Source organism: Belonocnema kinseyi, chromosome 9 (assembly GCF_010883055.1).
Source record: "Belonocnema kinseyi isolate 2016_QV_RU_SX_M_011 chromosome 9, B_treatae_v1, whole genome shotgun sequence".
In the NCBI taxonomy this organism is placed as follows: domain Eukaryota; kingdom Metazoa; phylum Arthropoda; class Insecta; order Hymenoptera; family Cynipidae; genus Belonocnema; species Belonocnema kinseyi.
The window spans coordinates 126,512,070-126,525,912 of NC_046665.1; the positions used below are offsets into that span (position 1 = coordinate 126,512,070).

At 27.6% G+C, this 13,843-nt stretch overlaps 1 protein-coding gene across 1 annotated transcript in view; it reads left to right on the plus strand.

Annotated features, from left to right (window-relative positions):
• The first annotated feature begins 18 nt into the window (after positions 1 to 18).
• LOC117180738 (afadin-like) overlaps positions 19 to 13,843 on the plus strand; it is a 284,255-nt gene continuing 270,430 nt past the window's right edge. Inside the window, exons 1-2 of the mRNA XM_033373229.1 lie at positions 19 to 118; positions 1,817 to 2,244. Coding sequence (XP_033229120.1) covers positions 2,228 to 2,244 — 17 coding nt within the window. The 5' untranslated portion in view covers positions 19 to 118; positions 1,817 to 2,227. The remainder of the gene's footprint in view (positions 119 to 1,816; positions 2,245 to 13,843) is intronic.

Here is a 13,843-nt window from a genome sequence, read left to right on the forward strand (position 1 = left end):
TGGCTCTCGTCGCGTTTCGTTGTGTTCGCTCCGCTAACTTGGGTGTGGTGTTTAGTTGTACTGAATTCTCGTACTACGTACTCATATCGGCAGTACACTTTCCAACTTCGCTTCGCACGTTAGTCTTTCTTCTTTTCTACAGTTTTCTACACTTTTGACAAGAAAACAAAAATTTCTTTTGACATTTTTTGTTTGAAAAAAGAGTGCTTCATCGTGGCTTTTCATTCTCGAGAGAACAATTTTTTTGTGTTTGTGTTTTAAGTGTGTGCCATTTGGATTATTCAGTTGTTAATTTACGTTTTCTCTGGTATATTGATTGTTAGATATTTTTTACTGATATACTTTATCGGTTAGTTTGACGGAAAATTCTGTAATACTAGTCATTGACTAATTTATCAGTTTAGAAAAATTCTTTATCATTACTTTACCGGGTAAAAGATAATATTGAGAGATATTGAATGTGATCATTTGAAGCTTTTAATTTTTTATTTATTCTGCGACTTTATGTGGTAATTCAATCATGTTTTTGCGATCAATATCAAATAATAAACACTAAGCTATGACGTTACAATTGGAAATAAAGTAAATAATCCCTTACACTTTGGAAGACAATATTAATTGCAATTACATTATAAAAGCATGTAATATATAAAAACCGATAATAATTAATAATAATAGATTAGGAATAATAATTCACAAGAAAAGAAACAGCATTATGGGAAAATTAGAAAACAATTTTCATTTTTTCAGACAATTCAACAAGACAATTTTAAATTAAAATTTGTTCAACTTTTAAGTTTTGAATTGGAAAATATTTTTGGGATCTAGGGTTTAAATTCCTCCATTTCAAATTAGGTTTCCAGATATATTTTATAGTTCGAAGCTGTTGACTAGAAATTAATCTGATTCAATTTCAAGTTTTTCAAGTTATTTAAAAACAAAATAGCTCAATTTAAATTAGGTTTTAAATCATCATTTAAAAATGAAAATGACTCAATTTTTGTAACTTCTATGTAAAAATTATCTAATTTGGAAAACTACAAAAATCAATTTATACAATTTTGAATAATACTCCTTTGAAAGTGTAAATTTTTTATTAATTTACTTGATATAATGTGTACTTTCCAATTTAAGAACCTAAATTCAAACTTATTCATATTTTAGTATGCTTTCAAATTTCAGTGGTCGATTTTTGTCGAAATCTTTAATTATAATTTTTGTTTTGTAATTTCGAAGCTACGGATCAATAGTTTTGAAGAAATTTACTATAAAAATGAACAGTTCTTTTTTAAACAATTGCCAAACTTTTCATTCTCGCGTGAATTTTAATAGAAAAATTAATCCATTTTTGAAATGCTATCCTTCTGAAAAACTTTTTGTTTGATCAAACCCACTGAATGAAAACTTTTGTACAATTAAGCAAAGGGTTGTTTAACATCTCTTAAAGATGCAAGCAAAGAAATAGATATTTCATAAAAAAACAAAATTACAGAAATTCGATTAAATTATTTTGTTTGGAACAAACATTACAATAATTTTTAGGCTTTTCCTATCATAAAAGGTTTTTGAATTTATGTTAAGGGTTGTTTTAACATCCCTTAAAGGTTAAAGCAAGAAAATCGATAGTTCCTAAAAAGCAAAATCACAGGAGATTTTTCGATTAAATTATAATGAGCCCTGATCTAGAAAATGTGAGGCCTCTATTCAAATCTAAACAAAGTTATTCCTGAAAAATACTAAAATTAAGGAAAATTGTTCTCTCATGAGTGCATGAAAGCGTGGTTGATTTTATCCCGAGTGTTTACCATTTTTTCAGTGATTTCCTGAATCGTGAGTCAAAAAGTGGCACGCATTGTGCGTTTGTGTGGAGTGTTAGTTTTCACCGTAGCGTAGGTGAAGGGGACTCGTGAATTGTGCCGTGAAAATCGATGGATTTGGAATTTTAGAGGCGAAGCCATTGAAAAGTTCGTGGAAGTTGTAATCCTTACTGGTTGATTCTCAGCCTCTGGTTTCCCGTCCGGATTCTGTGGATTTGACTCCTGAACCGGCCCTTTTGGCCGTTATGGACGACGCAGACCAGCCCATTTTTATTTGCTTTTTTCTCTCCCAAGGGTAGAAAAACTAATCCCACAGGGTGTTGTTAATTCGTCTGATGTAATAAGTTCCCCCTTTTCACCGGGATTTGGATCTTTTTCCTGGTGATACCACTCTTCAAGATTTTTCAATCATGACCGTTCCGGAAGAGTAAGTCGATTTTTATGAAACTGGATATTATTAATTGGAATGAAAATTTCCTGTTTTTAAATAATTGATTTTTTAATCATATGACCCTTGTAATTTTTGTGTTGTTACTTTAAAGGCCAGGGATACTGGCAACAAATTTTTGGTACAAACAAACGGTTGAAAGTTTGATTATTTTTTAGAATTCCAACGGTTTTGTTAAAACATATTTTTTTGTGTCAAAAATTCAACTGCTTGGTTAATATTTGAACTACTTTATTTAAAATTAATTTTATTAGTTGGAGATTTTACTACATTTTGTTGAAAAATCGTCTTTTTTCTGGGAAATTAATTTTTTCAACTGACAATTTAACCAATCCTTTTTTGCTGAAAAGTGTTCGATATTAATTAAAAATGTAACTATTGCATTTTTGAATATAAACTGATCCCTTTGAGTTGAAAATTCAACTATTAAATTTTTTATGAAGAATTTAAAAGTTAACAGTTTAGTTGAAAATTTAGTTGATTTGGCTTTTGTTAAAAATGCAACGTTTTTGGATTGAATTTAATCTGCTTTCGTTGAGGATTCCATTATTTTGTAAACGAAATACGTTCTTTTTTGGTTGCATTCAACTGTTTAGAATTAAAAACAAAAATATTTTTTATTTGAAATATCATCTATTGAATTTTGCATTGAGAATTGATCTTTTTGGTTGAATTAAACTGTTTTTTATTTTTTTATTCAAATAATTGTTGGTTTTAATATCTTATACATACTATATCTTCCGTTGTAAATTCATTTTTTTATTGAAAATTAAACTATTTGTTTTAAAAATGAGTTGGATTGTGAGAAATTATTTTTGTTTTGTTTTGAAAGATTTATCATTTTAGTTAGTCAGCTCTTTGTTTAAAAATTCAAATACTTTTTTGAAAACTTTTTTTGGTAGAAAATTCAACTTTTTGATTAAAAATTAAATTATTTTGTTCAACATGTAATTATTTTTTTCAAATTCAACTAATTTATTAAAGACTTTTTACCAAAAATGTAAATTTGTTGTTGAAGATTCGGCTTCTTATGAAGAAAGTTTGTCTTTTTAGCTTAAAAATTGAACTTTTTTGTTGAAAGTCCTTTTTTTGATTTAAAATTTATCTGATTTATTGAAAATTTTTCCTTTCGGATTAAAAATTCATCTTTATTGGTTGCAAATCGATCTGTCTTCTAAAAAATTCGTCATTTTGGCTAAAAGATTCTAATTTTTTGTTGAAAATGCAACTGTTTTTGGTTAAAGTTGATTATTTTTTGTTAACAAAATTTTTTCAGTTGATAATTAATTTTTTTATCTAAAAATTTAATCATTATATTTTTGAGTGAAAGGTGATTGTTTTTTAGTAGAATTTTTGGTCGAAATTTTTGTTTTCTTTTGACTAAAAAATCTTTCTTGACTAAAATTTTATCTCTTTCGATGGAAAAATATCTTTTGGCTAAATATGCAACTGTTTTTGGTTGAAATTTAATATTTTTTAACAATTCATCTTCGTTGGTTGATAATTCAACTGTTTTGTTTTAAATTTCGTGTCTTTTGCTTGAAAGCTCAACTTTTTGGTTGTGAATGAATATTTATTATTGTTAAATATTCAAGCATTTGGTTGATAAATCATCTGCCTTGATTATAAAATTTTTGTTTGTTAAAAATTAAACTGTTTTTTTTTTTTTTTTTTGAAAATGCAATATATTTCGACTTAAAATCCTAAGCTTTTGATATTTGGTTTTAATATTGTTGTTTTATTATGAGTAAAAAAATATATAACTACGGATAATGAAAAATTGGTCAGGGAATTTTAAGTTAGGATTTTTTGGTAACCCTGACATAGGTCATTGACACTGCCTACTTTAAAAGAAAGTTTCCTGAAAACTGTTGAGTGTTGGGTGTCAAGGTGTTGTACTATGTATCCTTTCCGTTCTTTTGGGACCACCGGAAATGACGGTTGGTTTGTGCGGTGAAATGTTTCGCGCCTTGAGCTTGACCGGTGCGAAAAGAAAAGGTTAAAATTTGCGAAGAGAATCCGTTATGAAACATTTCTCATCACATCAAATTTAATTATTTATGCATTCCGCTACGAAAAATGGGTCAAGAATGAAATCTAGGAAAAACATATCATTTTGTTGATACGGTTGAGGAAATCAATAATAACCCGCGGCAAAGTTGAAAGTATAGCAATTAACATTTCCTGAGGCCAAACCAATAAATTAGCTGAGTGACCTATTTTGGTTCTGTACAAATTATGAATAATAATTACACATAAGAAAGTAGCTTAGCAGCTTCCCATTCGAAAACAAATTGTGACGGGTTAATGATATAAGGAGGGTAATTTTTTTCCGGGGCAAAAATAGCATATACCATCAATTTATTTAGGGAACTCTAATTTTTGAATCATATTTTTAATATTTCTGGATGGGTAGGTTCATCGTTAAATTTCTCACGATTAGACACGACAGAGGATTCTTAAAGATTTTTTGAAGGAAGGACACTTCCTGCCTGATGCTTGAAAAGTGAAGGGTCATGAGGGATAGAATCTCTTGTATCACATAAAAAATAAATGGCTCGTGACGATCCAATTTTATGAAGGTATCGCTCGATAAATCTAATTTGTCCCCGAACGTTTAGTTTTAGTATAAGAACCGCCATAAAAATTATTCAAACGTTAATAAATGAATTAGTCGATTCTATTTCTCACGAACTTAAAAATTAAATAAAAGTTTTTTTTATCATAAGGGATCCCAAGTGTCTGTGGGGAAATTGGCAAAATTAATTAGAAATAGTTCAGGATTTTACAGAAACGAATCTTTGTTTAACAAAATTATATTTGAAGAGGTTTAACGTTATAAAGTTATAAACGTTATAAAAAATCAGTGAGTTTTATAAAATTTACAGACCACAAACTTTTTTTACAAAAATATCGGAATCTCATATTAAAAAAATTCATTTAGATTTTTTAAACGTATTCTTTTATTCTTATTGTGTTAATTTAAAAAAAATTATAATACGTCATTCATTACGAATTTTCCATTCTTAACAGTTTCGAATTTAAATTATATTTGTCTTGTTTCTTTATGTGAAAGCATTTCAATGTCGTAAGTGTGGTAATCTCATTGATTATTTTTTTCACCGGAAACGGAAGTGGAATACCGGGCCACGAAGTTAGGTTTAAGCACGCAAAATCAGGGAAGCCCACAAAAGGTAAAAAGCGTAGAATAAAGAATCGGTGACTCTGGAGGCCACCCACAAAACAAAGAATTACATCCAGGAAAGAAATAATTATATTCCTAACACAATTTTACAGATATGTAATTTTTCCTTGTTATCAATTAAAAAAAAAAAATGTGCAGTTATATTTACAGTGAGACGCTGGTCACTGGATCAAATCAGTAAGGTTTTTACTAATAAATCAGTCACTAATCAGGACCTGAAAGCCGTTACTTATTAAACCAGTAAAAATCATTCCCCCTTATAATTCCACCAAACAACGTGTTTTGACTAATTTAATTAGTTAAATCTGACTTTTACTTCGGCAAAGTATATAATTGGAATAATTAAAATCTAAACAAAGGTTGTTAACAGCACCAGACCTTGCACTTTTTTCCTATTCCCATCTTTTTTTCTTTTTTAAGAAATCCTCTTTTTCCCTTGATTACAAGAATGTTCTCCTTTTCCCCCTTTTCACGTTTCTTCGTAGAAATTTCAACTGAATTCATTACTAAATAATTAGGTATATTATTCTACATACAAAAATCATATTCTGTTTTTAATAAACTTCTTAAACAGTTATTATTTTCTAAGAAAAATGTCCAGTTTTCTAAAATAATATTTTAAAGGTATTAAAAATGAACTTCAAACTTACGTTTAATTTTTCTTAAAAATTCAAATTGGATGTTCATTCTTTCGATTAAGAAATCTATTATTAAATTTCAGGTTAAGAATTGATCTTTATTTGTTAAAAATGGTATTATTTGGTTAAAAATTAAATTATTTTCTTCAAAATACAAAAGTTGTTAAAAATTCATCCTTTTTAGTTAAAAATTTGCCTTGACCAACAAATTCTTTTTGGCAGAAAATTCAAGTACATATTTAGTTGAACATTTCTTTTTTCGGTTTGAAAATTCATCTCTTTTTGCAGAATTTTTTTTTTGTTTTTTTAGTTAAAAATGCAACAGTGTGAGTAAAAATTAGTATGCCCTGTTTGAAAAAAGTTTAAAATTTAGATATTTATTGGAAATGTATTATGTTGAAAATTCGTCTTTTTTGGTATACAAGCTTTTTTTTTATATAAAAATGCAACTATTCGTTTTAAGCTTAATCTATTTAAGCCGAGAATTCAAATATTTTGTTGAAAATTCTGATTTTATGTTAAACTTAGCTGGTTTTAATTGGAAAACAAAACTTTTTGGTAAAAATATCACCTGTCATATTTTTTGTTAAAAATTAATCTTTAGGTTGAAAATTCAAGTTTTCGATTGTGAGTTGGCCTGCTTTCTTCAAAATTAATTTTTTAGTCGAAGATTCGTAATTTTAGTGGAAAATTCATCTATGTGGTGTATTTGAAAATTCAACTGTTTGATAGAAACTTCAACTGTTTTGTAGACAATTCGTTATTTTTATTGAAAATTAATTTTTGACAAATAGTTCATTCTAATGTTTCATAGAAAATTCAAGAATTTGGTAGAAAATTAAAATGTTTTATAGAAAGTTCTTTTTTTTATGAAAAATTCATCTTTAGTTAATAATTAATCTTCTTCTTTGAAAACTCATCTCTCGTTAAAAAATTTAATATTTTCGGATGAATTTAATGGGTTTTTATTGATAATAACAATATTTTTGTTGTTGTAAAAACAGAAAGTATTAGATTTTTCTTGATAATTCGTCTTTTTAAGTAGAAAATTAAAATCTGATGGAATGTTAAACTGCTTTCTTAAAAATTGTGGTTAAAAATTGAACAAATTGGATCAAAATCGTTCTTTTTTTTTGTTAACAATAATTTTTTATCTGAAAATTTAACTACTTAGTTGAAAACTTAAAAGTTTCGCATAAAATTAATATGTTTTGTCGAAAATTCTTGTTTTTGTATTGAAAATTAATTTTTTCAAATAAAAACTTAATTATTCTATTTTTGGTTAACAGTGGATCTTTTTTAATTTCAAGATTCAACAATTTATTTAAAAATAGGTGTAATTTGTTGAAAATTGAACTTTTTGGCTTACAAATTCTACAATTTTGATAAAATCGAAAGTTTAACTACTTTGTTAATTCATAAGCAATAATTTTCGATTGCCACTTTGTTCTTATAACTCTATAGATATCTTAATTGATGGTCCTAGTAATGTTTTATTCTGTTTTTTGCTGCAAATGCAAAAATTTATTTGGAGATGAAGGTCATTTTTTTACTTTTCTCAGTTTGTAACTTAAACTTTTTTTATGCACAACTCAGAATCATCTGATCGAGTTCTTCCGGATGTCAAACTTAATTATTTGACATATATCTTTTTTTAAACCGAAATGATTTTTTAGGCTACACTGAAAAACAAGTCTTGCTTCAATTAACAAAAATTGGAACATCACTTCTGATAGTATTTTTACAGTCTTCATTTTGTTTAAACTGACAGAATCTAAATGAAGCTAGAAAATGACATAGAATGAAAATAACTGACATTTTCCTGAAGCGCCTGAAAGAAAATAAGCCTGGTTTATTGAACCTAACTCGTCTAATATCGTGTCTCGAATGCAGTCTGTTTCTTTAATAACAAATCCGGATCTCAATGAAACTCGATGCGGGTCTAGGTTGAGTATATTATTCTTTTATTATAAGGCACAGAGGAAACGGAAGCGACATTTCAAATGCCTTTGGCATGAATATAAGAAAAGACTAAATGCAAAATCCAAATCTTATACGGCTCGTGAAGTCACCGATAAACCGCTGGATAAAAATGAACCTCCCTGGAAATTTCTTCCAGGAATAGTGACTGGTTGCGGAATTTCTGAATCACCACTTGAGCGTTCAATTCGAGAAGACATTCATTGACTCGTTGTAGTAAATGTGTCTCGTAATAACCACGTGACATCAGATGACACAATAAATCACATTTTCAATTATATCAGATGTTAATATTTCATTTTTATTAACATTTAAAGGTATTGAGGTTTTAGAGACTCCGCAGTCAACGTGCTTTGAGCGCAGGGAAATAGGCCGATTTTTCACAAAAATAGGGGCATAATAGTTAAGGTTACTTTAGGTGTCACATTTCTGAGATTTTATAGTCGTAGTATATGGCATTTTCAATAAAATAGTGAAATTTTTAACAACAAAAAATGAGTTTTCATCCCAAGGACAAAATAAGTTGTATTTTTAACCTGCATAGATGAATTTGCAAGTGAAAGGTCGAATTTGCAAACAAAAAGTTTGAACTTGAACCAAAAACAATTGCACTCTTAACCAAATAGTTCCACTTTTTAATCAAAAAGGTGTTTTTTTTTTAGAACCCTGTTGAATTTTCAAGAATAGCCTTGTTTAAATTCAGAAAGATAAATTTTCGACCCAGGACGATGAATTTTCAAACAAAAAGAGATTAATTTTCTGCCAAAAGGTTACTTTTAAAACCAATAGGGCGAATTTTTCTATCCAAAAAGACGAATGTTCAAGAAGACAGATGAATTTTCTACCCAAGATAATAAATTATTAACAAACAAAAAATGTAAATTTTAAACAAAAAAAGTTAATTTTCAATCAAGGAAGATGAATTTTCAGTAACAAATTAATTTTGAATCATTTCATATTTAAAAAGGCAAATTTTTCAACCCAAAAGAGGTATGCTCAACAACAAAGTTTAATTTTCAACAATATTTTTGTTTTATTCAAGAAAGATCAATTTTTGGCCAACTTATATTTACTTTCAACCCAAGAAGAGGATTTTTTGTAAAAAAATGAAGTTTTCAAGATAAAAAGTCGAATAAATTAGAAAATAGTTTACTTTACCCCAAAAGTTGAATTTTTAATCAAAAAGGTGATTTTGTATCAAGGCAGATAAATTATCATTAAAAAAAATTATTACCTGTTTATATGCAAAAGGATGACTTTTCAACAAAACGGTTGACTTTTTAATAATATTTTTGTTTCAATCAAGAAAGATAAATTTTCGACCAAGAAAGAGGTTTTTTTAAACAAAAAGGATAATTTTTTAAATCAAACGGATGAATTTTCTATATCTAAAAAGACGAGTTTTAACAAAAAATAAAATTTATAGGCTAGCAAGTGGAATATTTTATAAAATAGTTTACTCTTAACCCAAAAAGGTGAATGTTCAACAAAAGTTATTTTTCAATCAAGAAGGATGAATTTTCAATAACAAAAAATTAATTTTTAACCACTTTGTATGCAAAAATACTAATTTTCAATCTAAAAAGCGAATGTTCAACAAAAGTTTGAATTTTTAACAATATTTTCGTTTCAATCAAGAAAGATAAATTTTCGAAAAGGAAGAGTTACTTTCGACCAACAAGATGACTTTTCTACCAAAAGATGATTTTGTGAACCAAAAGAATGATTTTTCTATCGAAAAAGACGATTTTTAATTAAAACAGTTCAATTTTCAACCCAAAAAGACGACTTTTTAAAACAAAATTTTAACCATTTGTGAAAAAAAAAACGAATTTCCTTTCGAAAAAGATGAATTTACAACAAAACAGATGAATTTTTAACGAAAAGATGTGAAATCTGAATAAAAATATATAATAGAATAATAGAATTAACTTTTAACAAAGAAGTATAACTTTTTCATCACAAAAAATTACCTTTGAATCTAAGGGCGGATTTTATATCCAAAGAGATCAATTTTCAACAAAACAGTCGAATTTTTGATAAAATAATCACATTTTCAACTAAATTATTAGCTAGAACAAGCTTTTTTCTTTACTTTATTATTTCCATAACTAGAGGATCATTTCATTAATTAATATGAAACTTGTAGAAAAATGGTTAAACATGCATTAGAGCTTAAATTTGTGCTTAAAAAAATTGTATATTTTTTTTCGATCTTTTAATGGTGAAAAATTTTAATTGTTTAGTAAAAATATTTAAAAATTGATTATATTTGGGCTTCTTTTCTTTTTGTTTAAAAAATGTTGAAACTTTTGTAATCTCTAATTATGTATTACAAAAAATTTTGTTTGTTTATTTGCCTACAGGATAGCTAGTAGAAGTCCTAACTGAGGGTCCCAATAATTTTTTATTTATTATTTGCTACTGATAAAAAAAATTATTTTAAAATCAAGATAATTTTTCGACTTTTTTGAAGTTTTTAACTAAAAAACTGCTGTGGCAATAGAGATCGAGTTTTTCTAGGGGTTAAACTTCATTATTTGACTTATTTTTAGAAAAAATTGAAAAGCGTTTTCACTTGTCAAAAAATTATTTTCTTGGACCACCCCATCGTGCATCGAAGAGTTCAAATTTAATAAGATTCCTCAAGAGAAGACTCCTTTTGGTTGCAGATTCGTGTTACCGATATTTAGAGTATTCGAGGGTTCGCGCCTGTGCTAAATTTGTAAGTTTTAAAATAAATCGTCCCTCCTGTGACATTTATGAAACAAAGTGGGTGTCCAATTTAAAAAGCAGTGTGTGGAAGAGCGTGAGAGATTCCAGACAGAAATACCCCCCCCCCCCCCCCCCCCCCCCCCTAAAGAAAGGGGAATAATGAGAGTAGATCAGAGAAGAGAAGAAAAGGAGGGAAGGTCGCATGAGGTGAAGGCGTATGGACAAATTGTGAAAAGAATTGTAATAAGCGAACAAATCAAGTTTTTTTTTGTATGAGTGAACCCACAAATTAGTGTATTATACATTGTACAATTGTACATTGTGTGCATTTCTCCCATTTTGGCGTTCACCACCAACTATGGACAAAGCACAAAGCGATTTTATCAAAACACCAGGAACCACCCTTCTTCACCAAATGTTCTTCGTAAATTAATACCCTATTTCCTTTTATAAATATTTCATATTACTCCTTTGAATACAATAATAAAATTGTAAGTTTGCTTTTATTTCCAAAAATTGCATTTTTTGTTCTCTCAGTTTGTAAAGCTTCTTTTTTTTATTATTTAATTTATTTTCAAATTGAAATGGTTGAAAATATGAAGAGGTTTATGCTTCGAAGACCCTACAAATAAGAAGGATATATATTTAAATTTCATCGAGTTAACGTTTCTTGATGGCATGTAACAATATGGTTTATATTCGGCGGGTTTGTCATTTAAAAAAATGTAAGTATCGAGTAAAAATGTTGGGAAATGGTGCAAAATATATAATGTTGCGTCGGTATGGCCAATTCGAGTATTATTTTTCTTTAAATAGTGAAATTTTATTAATTTTTAATTTAGAATGTAACTGAGAGCAGGGCTTTAGAGCCCTAGATAAGACAGAATTAATACAATTTCTGAAAATAAAACCAAGAATCTAACGACCAAATTTGGACAACCACCATAAATTTTTATATTGCAGTCAAAAAAAAAAAAACAGAAATTTTTTTCTCCTTGAAAAGAAGAGAAAAAAGTTCCTTTCCTTCTGGAAAAAAATAAAAAAGAGGAAAGAAAAATGGGACGGCAAACAACCAAATCCCCTTCCTTCATTTTTTTTCTTTCTTTCTCATTTTTCTTTCTTTTTTATTTTTGTCCAGAAGAAAAGGGATTTTTTTCTTTTTTTAAGAGAAAATTTTTTCAGATGGGCTAGAGAGACGTGCCTTTGTATATTTTGGGTACCCTTCTGATAGATTGAACTACTGCATGCTTTTTTGTATGATCAACAATTTTACCTCAGGAGCAATTTTTCTAGAACCGGAAGAGAGTGATGTCTCGTTCCAGCAAGGACGAACAGAGCGAGACTTGCTCTATTTCCTACGATGTCAGAATGACACGAACGGGATTCTAAATTGATAATTATCTTAATTTTATGACAAACAGTGCGTGTCCGAAAAAATAGGAAATGGAGAATCTGAAGAAGTTCTTAATTTGCATCAGAGAATGTCAGATTTAAATCATTTTTGAGAGAAAGGTCGCTGACCTTTCTGGTCAGAGATTCCTGGTCAGATTTTAAAAAATCTTGCAAAATTTAGCGAATTTCCAAAAAAGGCACTTTAAATTCCTGTCAAGGATAATTAATTCGAATTTTTTTAATTGAAATTTTTAATTTTATTGTTTGGTTGAAAATTTAACAATTTTATTAAAGTCATCCCTTTTGATATAAAATTCAACCATTTTCGGAGAATACTAATTATTTATTCAAAAATCATATTTTGGTGTTGAAAATGCAGCTGAATTCTTTGTTCACTGAAAATTCGTTTTTTTTTTGTTAAAAATTAATTTTTTAACCTAAAAATTACCTATTTCAGTTGAAGATTAATCATTTTGTCAGTTGAAAATTCATCTCTTTGGTTGAACGTTGAACTATTTTGTAAAAAATTAATATTTTTTTATTGAAAATTCGTTTAATTAAAAGTTAAACTACTTTATATAAAATTTATTTTTATTTTGAACATTAGTTTTGTTGTTAAAATTAATTTTTTAACTGAAAATATTTTTCGTTAGGAATTTACCCCTTTTTTTAAATTCAGCATTTTAATTGAAAATTCGTCTTTTTGAATAAAAATGTGACTATTTCATTGAAATTTTCTTTTTGTCATTAATTTTTTTGCTGAAAAGTTAACTTCCATTTTTGGTTAGAAATTCATCTATTTGTTTCGAAAATTTAACTATTTGTTTTAAAGTTAATTTTTTTTGTTAAGTATTTATTCTTTTTGGTTAAAAATCAATCTTTTCGGTTTTGAAATTCATTTCTGTTGGTAGAAATCGCATTTTTGTTTTGTTTAAAATGCAAGTATTGTATTTTTTGCTCAGAATTCATCTGTCTATGTAGAAAATTCAACTATTTGAATCAAAATTCAACTATTTTTATGAAAATTGAATATGCTTTATTATAAATTTAATTCCTCGGTTTGAAAATTCAACAGTCTTATAAAAAAATGCATCTTCTTGGCTTGAAAATCTAAATATTTTGTTGAAAATGCAACTGTTTTTTGTTGTACTTTAATCTTCTTTTAAATTAAAAATTCGACCATTTAGTTTCTTGCTTTAAAGTTCAACTATGTGGTTATAATTTTTACTGAACTGATGCATTTAAAACCAAATAGGTTGTAAATGCATCTGTTCGATCAAAAATTTATTTTATTTTTGTTAAAAAATTCATTTTTCTTGATTGAAAATTAACTTTTTTGTTGAGAATTCTTTTTTTGTACTCAAACAACTGTTTTATAAAAGTTTTAACTTTTTAGCTTGAAAATTCAAGTACATGGTTGACAAACGCAACTATTTTTTGTTGAAGTTTATTCTTTCTTTCTTGTTGAAACTTAAAATTATTTGATGAAAATGTCTTTATTTTTATGAAAATTCGAGAAGTTTGTTTAAAAATCATATTTTTTAGTCGAAAATTCAATTGTTTTGTTGAACATTCATCTATTTGGACGTCAATTTCATCGTTCTGGATTTAGTCTGGAACATCGAAATGCAACTTTTTTGGCTGAGAT